Below are 14,031 nucleotides of genomic sequence, written 5' to 3' on the forward strand. Positions count from 1 at the left end.
GGTGGGGCTCAGCAGTGCCTGCCCTGATAGGTCTGCATGAAAGGAAGTTCCCACAACCGCATTCCCCGAGAGCCTAACTTCAGTGCAGGCCCTGCGCTAGGTACTGCAGCCTGAAACACCCCTGAATCAGGAAGGCAGTCCCCACCCTGCAAGTGTGACAGAGACAGGGATGGAGACTGGGATGAGGACAGGCATTTGAGACTGGATGTGACAGGTGCTATTTAAAGGGAAGCCGAGATGCTGTTGGAGCCCCCAGAAGGAGCATCCATCCCTGAACTGGGCAAGGGCATGGGGACCAGGGAAGGTTTCCTGGAGGAGATGATACTTCTGCTGAGTCCTAAAGCATAATGGGAGTGAGCTAGGCCAAGTGGGGGAGGAACTGTCCCCACCCACTCCCAGGAGAGGGAAGACCAAGTGCAAAGGCACAGGGGAGAGAAGGGAAATATTTTGGTATATGTGTTCAGGCTTGGTCCTGAGGCCAATGGGAAGGGAAGGGTTTCAAGCAAAGGCACGCATTTTAGAAGGTTCCTTTGACTGCAGACTGGAGAACAGGTTGGGGGTGGGGGTCTGAGGCAGAGAGATAAATTTGGCTGTTGTTGCAGAAATTTGGTGAGTGACAGTGACAGTGTGATCTAGGGAGGTGGCGGTGCAGGTGGAGAGAAGGGGTATTCGGGAAGTAGACAGAAAGGAACTGGTGATTCGGTGTGGCTGGGGTGACGGGGGACGGAGGGGTCGGTGAAGAAGAGAGGGGGAGAATGTTCCCGACTTCTGCATCTGAGTGGCTGAGCTTGCCTGCCACTCAAAGGAGGAGGCACAGATATGAAGGGAGAGAGGGAGGGAAAGTAGAACACCAGATGGTGTAATGTCTTGAGATAGAGAAGGAGATACTGTACTTGCAGCTATGCCCAGTTTCACAATTTCCCATTTTAGAATAGGATATGTCTCATGAGATAATTTCATGTAGTTCCTTGTGGGGTGAAGAGGAAGGCAGGATGCGAGCATTCCACATTGGCATACTCTTTCAAATAATGTCTAATGCTTTTTATAGCAAACACTACCACACTATTCAATGGACCCCGTGCCTTCCTGGCCTAGTTTGCTGCAACTGGGAGGCGGGGGCTAAAAAGACAGCATCTACCTCCCCCCTGCAACATTTTCAAGAAGATCTGTCTCCTTTTCAACATCAAAAGAAATCCCAGGCGCCCACATAGTATATTTACTGTAGCTGTACTTTTAGTATCTGCTGATTGAGAAAATACATGACAAAAGGCCTTTCTGAGTTCTGAAGTACGTCCCAAGATTTTGTATTTTACTAACACATCATTCATTCATGTGAGACATCACTTATTCTCTCTACAGGTAAAACTTGGTGCCTATTTGCTTTCTCAGACTCCTGGACGAACTGGTTTCCCAGGGGCCTCTGCTATCAGGACTGATCCCAAGACTAGAATCCGTGTCACATGCTTGTCCTCTCCTGTCACTTGATAAAGATCAGGGATTCTCAACCTGGGCACTACTTACATTTTGGGCTGGATTATTCTTTGTTGTCAACCATCCTGTGCACCGTGGGCTCTTTAGCAGCATCCCTGGTCTCTATCTCACTAGAGGCCAGTAGCACCCTCCCTACCCTCTAAGTTGTGGCCAAAATGTCCTCTGGGGGAGGAGGAAGTAAAATCGCCCCTGGTTGAGAACCACTGATCTGAAAGAAAGCTAATAATTCTGTTGCGTCTCTGAGGCCATTATGTACTTGCTGCTTTCAAGTAAAATCAGGAGAGTGGAATCTTACCCGTCTTCACCAGGAGCTTACTGGACATCTGACACTCCAGGTTGGATGCCATTTTGCCAGTCGTGACCATAGGTGTTGACGCAGCGGGAAGGGCAGTATCTGAGTTTTCTGCCGGCAGAGGTGGCACGCGGGTGGCCCTTACTGGTGCGGTCATGGACGTCAAGGCTGCTGTGATTGTCAGCGGGCGTGTGGTGGCTGCCCTGGGCATGTCCAGGCTGGTGGGGTTTGGGAAGTTCGTGTGCATGGCTTGTGGTTTCCTGGGGAGGTGTGTTGTGGACAACAGGCCAGAGGCAGTGCCCACGTTCCCTTGCCTGGCTGTGTGAGTGCTCATGGTGTGTGCTGATCTTGCAAACATGTAGGTTGGTGTGATCGAGAAGGCTGGATGGACTGCCCCTGGTGTGGCCTTCGGGCCAGATGCTCCATAGTCTGTGACATTTTTAGCTACAGCAGTGGTCAGACTGCTCTTAACTAATCCCGAGGCCACGGCCAAAGGGCTGCTGCTGGTACCTTTAGCAACCAGGGCTGCAGACAGCGCTGGTGGACTTGACTTCCTCAGAAACAGCGTAGCTGCGGCTGCTACTGTCGGTTCTGCCTTGGGCGATACTGAGAAGTCCCCTGTAAAGAGAGAAAAAGCAAAGTTTGTCATTGGTCTGCAGTGCACATGTCACTTGTTGTGGTGATGAATGGATGTGACTTACGGGTTTGTGGGGGTGAAAAGTCTCTGTGCTCTGAAATTTAGGCAAAACAGCTTAGGCTCATAAAGTCAGTTAACCACAATGAGAATGCCTCTTAGAGCAAAGCTACATTTGGTAATAAGGACACTTAAATGCTGAATACTTTGCAAAAAATCAAGTCAGCAGAGGATCAAGGACATGACTATGTGGCGCTGCTAACTCATTCATCAGCCTGAGAGGGTGTGTCTGCTCCTTCTGAGCAAAGCTGGGTGTCTGTGCTGAGCTCGAAGACGCTTTAGCCACGGAAGCAGTCATACCTGTTTTCTGGGTGCCAGGAAGCAAACTACCTGCATTAGTGGCTGCACCTGTCCATTTCTTGGGGCGCTGAGAAGCCAGCAGCACTTTGGAAGGGGGCCTGAATAAGGCACTGGTTGACAGAGCAGATTCAGCAGTAGAGTGATGCCTCAGGATACTCTGGAATGGTGCGGAAGCATTTAGTACAGGAGACGGATAGATGTTACTGGAAATTTGGAGACTTGTATCCGTTCCATCTGAAAGCATTTCCTGTGAGCCAGCTGTGGAAGGCAGACTTGTAGAGGTTAGCAAGAGAGAATGTATTGGATGGGCAGGTAGCTGCAGACGGGGATGAGACAAGACCTGTTGACTTGCAGGTGGGTAATCTTCAACCTCAGCTGCTTGGAAGCCTCTGGAATGGTTGTTATTACTTGTGGACAAGACATCTGTGTGGTTTCCAACCACAGTAACATCTGCCTGTTGGACCGGCTGGTTGGTGCTTGTATCAAGGACTGGCTCCTGAATGCTAACGCCTTCTGCAGTTGCTAAATGCCCAGCAGTGTCTTTGAAATCCTGAGGTTTTATGGTACGAACAGCTGAAGTTAAACCGCTGGGAGCAGTAGATGAAGCTGAATGAGTTTCCCAACTTGTGGAGTTAATTGTGAGCCCATTTAGATCATTATTTGTTTGCTGCAGCAAGCCAGATAGCATTGGTTCTGTGGAAAGGGATCCAGTTTCTGCTGAAAGAGAACTCCAGAAGACATCTGTGACTGCTGGCTTTTTCACGTTTCCCATTGTTGAGAAATCATAGACCTCAGTATTGGAGGGAAATGCTGTCACCTGTTTGGAAGATGAAACTGGCAACTCAGAATGGTCTGTTGCAGCTGTGTAAGTCTCTGGCTTGCTGTTGGAAAAGCTGGGAGATGGGGAAACAGTCTGGGAGGCGAGTATGGAGGGGATGGAACGTGGAGGTAATTCTGATGGAAGGTTTGTTCTTGGTGTTGTAATGACAGTAGATGAACTGCGATCAGTGCTAAAATCGGAGGTGAATCCACTTACAGTGTGAAGACTTGGAATCTCCTTACTTGGAAGGGTCTGGAGAGCAACTGTCGAATTTGCCTTTTTGTTTTTCTTTAAAACAGCTATTACACTATCTTCTTTCTGCAGGGGAAATGTCCAAGTCGTGGAGAGGAAATTAGGAAACTGGCTTGACAGGAGGAAGCCTGTAGCTGCTGTAGGAGGGGGTCCCTCATAGCCCTCTTTCTGAGGAGTTGGCATTTTGGGTTCGGCGGATGGCGAGGCATGATTCTGTGCCAGCTGGAAGAAAGTGACCGTGGAGGGAAAGCCTGGTGCTGCGCCATTCGATGGAGATGCAGGAATCGTCCCAGAAAGGATGGCTTGTCCCCGGTCGGCTGTGGTGAGAGGCAGAGGAGAAGGCACCAAAGAGGAGGATGTGTGTTCTGCTGAAAGGGTGGGCCCTTCGGAATTCTCTGGAGCTGCTGACAAATGCAGTGGGTTAGCAGACTCATTTGCAGTAGCAGGGGCTAGCTTTGTGCTGGTCATTTCCACTGCCACTGATTCTGCAGTCTGGAACAGTGAAGGCACGGCCTCATGGTTCGCTGCTGCACTCTTCAAAGCCGGCCAAGACACCCCATTGTGCACTCTTTCAGCCACCTCAGCTTCGACAGGCTGGGTGGATGCAGGACTTGAAGCCACTTCCGACCTTGACCCTGAGGGAGTTCTACCTGGAAGCTGCAGACTTCCAGGTGCTAGGGGACGGGGAGACAGATGGGCCAATTCTGCCATGGAACTCAAAAACTCGGGAGTGGGGGAGCCTGCTGAGCGAGGACCCTTGGTGGGGGATAGCTCCAAATATTGCTTTGTTGAGGATCCAAAAAAACTTAGGCGAGGGATGCCTATTAAATCCTGGGCATTTTTGGGTGGAGTGTGGTTCATTTCATTAGCAAATGGGTTTGGGGGATCAGCTACACTCTGACTTGAAGAGGAATCAGTTGGAGCTGTTTGAGGGAATAAAGGCACTTTGGTGGGTCGCTCAGCTGGCTTAAAAAAGACGATGGAACGAGATGAGTCAGGAGTCAATGAAGAGGATGGTGGAGATTGTGGGAGAAGTGGGAGGATATCTGATCTCGGGGAATGCTGTTGTGAAATGGAAGGAGTCCCTACCCGTACTGACTGAGATGGGAGGACAGCACTCAAGGACGTCACTGATGGGACAGTGGACAATGGGAGGAGCATGCTGGAGTGAGGCAAACCTGTCACGGCAGCTGCTTCTTTTCCCCTTTGAGGTCTTGGTTGGACCAGGGACTCAGTGGAATCCTTGGAAGGCTCGAGGGAGGTGCTATATCCACTTCCTTGGTAAGGGGAAGAAGAGAAATCCCCGTGAGCCCTAGCTCTGCGGTGTGTCTTGGGAAGAGGTGTTCGGGCAAACTGTAGCACGCTTGTGTTGTCAGGGGATGGTCCCAGCACATTCTTGATTCTGTCCACTGCTGAGGAAGACTGGACTTCTGAGAAAGGCCATGTTGGTGAAATCGGTAACAACTTCCCATGAGGAAATGCTTCTGGGGTTGGGGTGACAGTTATCTGTAGATTGTTTGTTCCTGCAAAATGAAATATCGAGCAGTCAGACATCAGATCATCATGAAGTGCCTGCTGAGGTAGGTCCTGGAGAGAAGGGATGAGCAAGACAGGTACTGCTCAGATCTCATCACAAAGACTCATTAAACACATTAAAACCATGAATTAAGTAATGATAAATATGCAAATGAACAGCTAACCTACAGGGCAAGGTTGGTGAGAAGTAGTCTCTGTGAAGTGATGTTTAAGCAAAGATGCGGGACACACTGATGTATTTTAAATCTTTTTTTCTATACCATCTCCGAGAGTTGGACTGTGAAACTCACAATACAAAAAAAATCAAAGATGAACATGACTACCTGCCACGGCCAATGATACCACAATAAATTTCATCCAAAAACCCCAAATGCAAAATGAAAGGACCGAGTACCCAAATGTAAGTCTTTTTTTTAGGACCCCAAAGCAGGTCAAGCAGAATAACTGAGATGACCTGTGATTGGAAAGATGGCACAAAACAGTCATCTTTATTTTATTGGATTTCAAAGGATTCCTGACGATATCATTCATGCCATGTCAAAAAGCAAAGGAGACTTCTCTCAGATTAGGTTATCTCTGAGAGAAAAACTATTCACGTCCAACCTAGGACCAGAGACACCTCTCAGAGGCCTGTGTCACTGCAGTCCCTGAGGAGATCTGAGCGCGGTCAGCTCCAATGTGAAGAGCTGCAGGCACAAGAACAACGAGACAGGACACAGAGGTGGCCTCCCCAGGAAAGGGGGCAAGGAAATCACTGATTGGAAAGCTAGAAATTTCACCGCTGGGAAGAGAAACAACATCCTGTGTGGTGATGCTGTCCCTCTTTCCATGGCTCTATGGTGCTGAGGGTGCCGACGTCCCCAGAGGTGTTTAAGTGCTGTTGCACATATTTTAAAATAAAAAGAAAAAAGAAAAGGTACTTCTAGAACTCTCTACGTTATTAGCCAAAAAAAAAACCGTTAGAACTGTCTAATAGAAACAAACAAACAAGCCAAGCGCTGACACCAGAAAATCTGGGTTTGCATGCGCCCTCCAGCCACCTGGAGCTGTATGTGCGTCTTTGTTTGGGTCACTGTTGTATAAAGTGGGGACAATAAGCTCAGTAACTACCCTGCTGGGCTGCTGTGAGGAGCAAATGAAGTCATGGAGGTGGAAGGAAGGGCTCTGCAAGCAGAAAAGCACTCAACAAATGTTAAAAAAAAGAAAATAGAAAAAGCATTACACAAATGAGCTGTCATTACAGGCTCTAAGCCCCTGTTTTTTTGTTAATTTTTTTAACAAAAGAGGACACTGTGATCCAGAAAGGGGACACCATTTGCCAGAAGCCACATAACTGAGTAGGGACAGAAGCAGGTCCAGACACAAGGTTCCCAGTGCAGTGTATTCTGTTTCTGCTGCTTCTCTCAAACCAGTGCTTGGTCTTCAGTCCACCCCCCTTGTATTCTGCCAACAAAAAAACCAAACAACGAAACCAGAAATCTTAAAATATTTGAGTTCTTAGAATATGCAATATCCTCTGCAGTCACAAAAGTTAAATAGTGATGGTTTTCTGAATTAGTGTTTTCAATTTCATTTTTTAAGACTTGGAAAAGTAAGGACAGAGGGTGTCTTTTACTCTGAATTAGTTGTCACACAAAAAATTTCCTTTTTGATTTTATTTAAAAAAAATTTCCCCATTCTTGGGACTTACAGGTACCCAAGAAATTGGCCTTCAGTCATTTTTAAAACACATCAGGGTGTAAACCAATATACTTTAAAGTCAATGGACTTGTTCACTCCATTCTGTAAGTGAGAACCAGCCCCTTGTCCTGGGCAAGCTGTCCTCAAAGCCCCTCTCAGCTCCTTTGTCTTCGTATGGCCAGATCAAAATCACTAAAGCCCTTACCTGCAGGGCCCAATTCCCTCAGGCTTTTTATCCAAAACCCCTTACACAGAAATAAGTGGCATATACAGCTATAGGACACCAATCTCTAACACAGCATTTCATTAAAATGCATGCACTCCTTGGGAAGTGCCTCATGGTTTGCAATGGAAATTGCATTTCTGTTATCACATGCAGCCTAAGGAAGTGTTCACCCTCAGTCACTTTACATGGAAGTATTGCAATTCTACAATTTCTAAAATTTCAGTGTTGCAGTTTTACATGGAAGGCTGATACTGCTTTCATCCCTCAATCCTTCCTGTTCATGTTGTTTCTCCCCTAGCTAGTGTCAGCTTCGTACTTTTCATGCAGCCTTGCTTGGTTCTGTATATGGGTGGCATTTATACTGGTGAATATAACGTCCATATACAGGCATACGTCAGAGGTTTTGCAAGTTCAGTTCTAGATCACCGCCATAACGCGAGTTATCACAAATAAAGTGAGTGGTAATCTTTTTGCTGGTGGAGGGACTTTCCTTCAGTTTGTAAAAAATGCAAAATCTGTGAAGCTCAATAAAGCCAAGCGCAATAAAATGAGATATGCCTGTAATGTTTGCATTTTGATGTTTTCCAGTAACACTTTCAAATCCATTTTTATTATTTGCATGAAATCTATATAGCATTTCTTCTTTTGTAGTGTCATTGAAATAGTTTCAATCATAGGTTCAACTCATGCATTCAAGAGTCATACCCAATTAATCTTGTTTCAAAAAGTAGCCTTGTAACTCAGGAAGGATACTACAGACATAGTAGCTTTTGCTTTCAGCACAATATTTGACAAACTCACAAAAGTCTTGCAAACAGGAAGGAAGAATTGGTGTTGAATGGTGATGGGGATTGGGGTAGAGTTGCAACTGACTGAATCGCCACAGTCTAAGGAGGCTGATGGAAAGCTCCATGCTGAAGTTGAAGAGATGATTTCTAGTGAATTTGCCTCTACTGGACCTGGTTGTTTCTAGACTAGAATCCAGTGTGTCCCAAGCTATCCCTTAAGAAACACAGTGTTCCATGATGCCTCATGAAGAAAAGTTTCTACGAACAGTTTTGAGAAGTGTACATACTACACTCACACGGAATAGTCATTAGTGCTGTTCACCATATATTTCTGGTTCTTCACCTTTGGAACACTATGGTAGGACTGCCCTTCCTGGATACCTCTGTGGTCATTTGCTAATTCTATGAATATGCTTTCTTCCTTAGTTTTATGTACATCATTTTTTTGGCCAATGAGTTATGAGCAGGAGTGATGTCTGTCACTTGTAGGCTAGAACATTTAAAAGCTGGAGCAAGACTCCAGAACTTGCTTTCTCTGCAGGGAAAAAAAAATCCCTAACAATATTAATCTCAATCAGCTATTACTGGAGAAGGAGGAAGTGAATGAAAAAGAGGAGGAGGAGGGAGAAATTAGCAATATTCCATATGTTTGCTGGTCTACCAGCCTGGGCCTCTTAAGGAGTATGATAAGCAAAGGCCCTCTGCTGTCAAAAAGATGTACAGACAGAATGAACAAGAAATAAGCTTTTGCTGTTTTAAGTCACTGCAGTTTGGTGGTTGTTTGTTACTGCAGCATAACCTGACTTACCCTAACCTATTCCGAAATTGTTACCAGAAGTGGATTTGGAATTTATGCAGGAATACCCCCATTACATCAACATTCAACTAAAAGCCCAGAGAACTATCATAATCAGGAACATATAAGAGTGCCTGGGATGTAGTAAAAACTCAGTAAATCGATGTTGGATGGTTTAATTAAACCTGGGCCAATATTTCTTAAATATATTTGAACTCTGGAATATGTTTGGGATATTTCTCAAACACATTTGACCTCAGAACTTAGTGACTTAAAAAAAAATGATGTAGATAAAGCTAAGGAAGAAAGCATATTCATAGAATTTAGCAAATGACAGTAAATTCAAAGAAAAACTGATATGAGAAATTTCAGAGAAACACACTTCCAAGACTTATCAACTAACTGAAATTATTATTAAAGGCATATATAAATTAGGATTAAATATAAAGGCTTGTCCTTAGTCCAAATATTGCCTAGACAGAAACCGGATGGGAGCTTCCCTTTAAGAGTAACTTATGTTGGGAGAAGATTTTTGCAACCAATGCCTCCAATAAGGGGCTAATATCCAAAATATACAAGGAACTCATGCAACTCAACAACAAAAAAACAACCCAACTGAAAAATGGGCAGAGGACCTGAAGAGACATTTCTTCAAAGAGGACATACAAATGACAAATAGACATATGAAAAAATGCTCAACATCACTAATCATCAGAGAAATGCAAATAAAAACCACAATGAGATATCACCTCACCCCAGTTAGAATGGCTATCATCAACAAGACAAATAGTAACAAGTGTTGGAGAGGCTGTAGAGAAAAAGTAACCCTCATACACTGTTGGTGGGAATGCAGACTAGTGCAGCCACTATGGAAGGCAGTGTGGAGGTTCTTCAAAAAATTACGAATAGAATTACTGTATGACCCAGCAATCCCTCTCCTGGATATCTACCCAAAAAATCTGAAAACATTTATCCATAAAGACACGTGTGCTCCAATGTTCATTGCAGCTTTATTTACGGTGGCCAAGACATGGAAACAACCAAAATGTCCCTCGATAGATGAATGGATAAAGAAGTTGTGGTATATATACACAATGGAATACTATTCGGCAGTAAGAAAAGATGAAATAGGACCATTTGTGACAAAATGGATGGATCTTGAGATTATAATGCTAAGCGAAATAAGTCAGACAGAAAAAGCAGAGAACCGTATGATTTCACTGATATGTGGTATACAAACCAAAAACAACAAAAGAACAAGACAAACAAATGAAAAACAAAAATGCATAGACACAGACAATAGTTTAGTGGTTACCAGAGGGTAAGGGGTCAGGGAGTGGTAGATGAAGGTAAAGGGGATCAAAGATGGTGATGGAAGGAGAACTGACTCTGGGTGATGAACACACAATGGGATTTATAGATGATGTAACACAGAATTGTACACCTGAAATCTATGTAACTTTACTCACAATTGTCACCCCAATAAACTTTAATTAAAAAAACAATAGCTTATGTTGCCTATAGGCAGAGTTGACTGGAGCTCTTTACAAACTAGAGTAGGAATGTAGGGTAACAAAGAAATAACAAATTCTTAGGCTGCATTAAAACTTTTTCACTTCTAAAATTAAAAAAATATTCATACTTAGAAAATAATATCTATAATGTTTATATGTAAGGTATAAAGAATAAATAGTAAAAAAAAAAATACATGGTCTATGCCTCCATGGAACTCATAGTCTTACGGGAGATGTCTTATGGGGACTTAAACATTCTCACAAATATAAAAATGATAAATGTTACAGCTGACAGATGCACAGATGTTAAGAGCATGCCATGGGAGGATGTGACCTGATCAGGGAGGTCAGAGAGTACATCACTGAGGAAGTGACTATCAATCAGAGATCCAAATAATCAGTAGAAGTTAACCAAGAAAAGAGAGTAGGGAAAAACATTTCATGTAGAGGGATACACATATGCAAAGGCCCTGTGGCAGGAAGAAGCATAAACAATACAAGAAACTGAAAGAAGGTGACCATAGCTAGATTGGGGAGAACATTAGTAGTTCTAATGAGATACGGCTGGAGAGGTAGGTGATTGAGGTGTCATAGGTTTTATTTGAAGTGATGGAGGATGAAGGTGAGGGAGGATGATTTGTGTTTTAGAACAATCATCCTGGCTATAGAATGAAGAACAGACTGGAAAGGGGGAAGAGTGAATGACAGGAGACCAGTAAGGAAACACCTGCAGTGATCCAGGCATGTGATGACAGGAAAGTTGTAAAGAGTATAGTCACGAGTGGGAGACCAAAACAGATAATCCTTTATGGTCCCTTTCAATTCTCCGAATTCAGGATAATGTAGTCCTTTAAAATATTTGTGTTTGTATATGTAATAGTTTTTTTTTTTTAACTATAAATTCTCCTATATGCCTCCCATTGAGAGGTGGGGTCTGTGTCCCCTCCCCTGAATCTGGGTGGGCAAGAGATTGTTCAACCAATTGGAGCATGGCAGAAAAAATGCCATGTGACTTCTGAGGCTACCATCATAAAAGGCCAGACAGCTCTCGCTTGGTCTCTTGGAACACTTGCTCTCTATATGCTCTCTATATGCTCTCTCTCTGTCCCTCCTGGAACCCAGCCACCACTCTGTGAGCAGTCCAAGCCACATGGAGAGGCCATGTGTAAGTACTCCAGTCAATTGTCTCAGCTGAGCCAACCTTCCCCGTCCTCCGAGCCCAGACAAAGACATGTGAATGAAGAAGCCTCCAGATAATTCTAGCCCCCAACCGTTGGAATCACCCCGGCTGTTTGAGCCCTTCCTACTGAGCTCCCAGGCATCATGAAGCAGAGACAGGCCACACCCACTGTGCTAGGTGTGAATTCCTGCAACGATGAGCATTATACAATGGTTGTTATTTGCCAACACTAAGCGAGGGGTGGTTTGTTGCATAGCAATAATAACACAACTGTACTGGGTAGTATCCCTCACCTGTAAGAAGAGAGTCTCTGTCATTTTAATTAGATTCTCAAAAGGATTCAGAAGCCAAAATCAGAAAAGAACTCTTCATTTCAATGAAAATGACTTCTGATTTATAAAAAAAAAAAAATTAGAATTATGTCTATGCTAATAAACTATATCTGTATTAAAGTTACGTTCTGGAAGGGATAAGAGAGAAGAGAAATTTTGAGAGGGGAATAAGAGGTAAATGGTACGTATCAAGAAGAAGGGGAGGGCCGGACCGGCGGCTCAGGCGGTTGGAGCTCAACTAAGACTGAACACGGCAGCTTGAGCTGAGCTGCCGCTGAGCTCCCGGATGGCTCAGTTGGTTGGAGCACGTCCTCTCTACCACAAGGTTGCCGGTTCGACTCCCACAAGGGATGGTGGGCTGTGCCCCCTGCAACTAACAATGGCAACTGGACCTGGAGCTGAGCTGCGCCCTCCACAACCAAGATTGAAAGGACAACAGCTTGACTTGGAAAAAGTCCTGGAAATATACACTGTTCCCCAATAAAGTCCTGTTCTCCTTCCCCAATAAAATCTTAAAAAAAAAAAAAAAAGAAGGGGAAAGTAAGTTAGGAGAAGTAGGCCATGACCAAACTGCAGAGAGTTTAAAACACACTCAAAGGAAGGCAGTGAAATAGAAGTTTAGTACAGATGGTGTGTTGGACACACTTTAATACAGTCTCCTGATCCCTATCTCTTGGTGGTCATGCATTTGTGTGTCCCCTGTCCTATAGAATGAGTAGAACCTGTGCCTTGCTTTTAATCAATAGAATATGGCAAAGGTGATGGGATGTCACTCTTGTGATTACATTATCTTAAATAAGACCCTATCTTACTGGCAGACTCACTCTCCTTGATGACCTAATGAATTAGGAGGCCATATTGGGAAAGTCCATGTGGCAAAAAAAAAAAAATGTGGGTGGCCACTAGAACTGCAGCAATCCCTAGCAACTATGAATGGCCTCTTGGAACAGAAGGTGGCCTCCAGCTGACAGCCAGCAAGAAGCCAGGGCCTTTAAGCTGGCAGACACAAGGAAATAAATTCTGCAAACAACTTGAATGAACTCGGAAGTGGACTCTTCCCCAGCCATGCCTTCAGATGATAACACAGCCCAGCTAACACCATAATTGTCACTTTATGAGACCTTGCACAAAGGACCCAGGTAAGCTGTGCCCAAACTCTTGACCCACAGAAACAGGGAGATAATAAATGAACATTTTTTAAGCCACAAAGTTTGTGGTAATTTGATACACAGCAATAGATAACTAATACAGGTAGGAAGTAAGGGGCTGCAGGAGGGTGTCTGGTGAAGCAGGTGTGTAGGAGGAAGAGATGGAGCAAGAGGTATCATGGCTGCCAATTAGCATGAAGGACGGCAAGAAGTTGCAATCAAGACAGTGAAAAAGAAGCCCAAGTGAACATATTTGTTTGGAATATCACAGAGAACAAGCTGAGAAATGAAAATTCTAACATGGAACCTGGGACTCAGAGGAAGTTATCTGAAGGTAACACAGGGCTTTGCAAGAGTAGAAACAAAGCCATAGCACCAATCAGCAGCCGACACATTTGAATGTTGCTGTGAAACAGGTGATACTCTTTTATTTAAACCCCAATTTTCATGGGGGAAAAAAAAGCCACATCATTCTCGTCAAATTACTGAATTCTTGTTTTTCTCAATGAATTCCCACTGATTCTCCAGTCTCTCCCCCCACCAAATACCTCCCATAACTTTCTTCTACTTAGAATAACATGGATTATTCTTTGCTGAAAATAGGGTAATGGTCTTCAAAAAATGCAAAGGTAAGTCCCACACACCAGAGAAGAAGATGCAAAAGAGTGGTGTGTTCCTGCACAAGCCCCAGACTGGCTACGCTTTCTGAATATTTACAAATATGAGCATTCTGGGGACAACCGAAAAATTACCTTCTGTTCAGGCAGACCATGTTTTGCACAAAGGGATTTGTAGTCTAAAGAATTTTAAAAGGAAGTATCTTAAATGGTAAGAGATTTAAGGAGGCATTGGATGAAGAAAGATAGGGGAAGATGGATTTATGTAGAAAATGAGTGAAAGCAAGCAAGCTGAAGACCCTCTTCTCTTCCTTGCTCAAGGAAATAAGAATAGGTAGTCACACAGATCCTACTCAGAGGCTTCT

At 44.2% G+C, this 14,031-nt stretch overlaps 1 protein-coding gene across 1 annotated transcript in view; it reads right to left on the bottom strand.

The window, feature by feature from the left end:
- The window catches only part of KIAA1549L (KIAA1549 like), a 256,683-nt gene that overhangs the window by 106,429 nt on the left and 136,223 nt on the right, over positions 1-14,031 (bottom strand). Inside the window, 2 exon segments of the mRNA XM_033119928.1 lie at positions 1,787-2,401; positions 2,778-5,372. Of these exon segments, the coding sequence (XP_032975819.1) occupies positions 1,787-2,401; positions 2,778-5,372 (3,210 nt within the window).

This window comes from Rhinolophus ferrumequinum, chromosome 11 (assembly GCF_004115265.2).
Source record: "Rhinolophus ferrumequinum isolate MPI-CBG mRhiFer1 chromosome 11, mRhiFer1_v1.p, whole genome shotgun sequence".
In the NCBI taxonomy this organism is placed as follows: Eukaryota; Metazoa; Chordata; class Mammalia; order Chiroptera; family Rhinolophidae; genus Rhinolophus; species Rhinolophus ferrumequinum.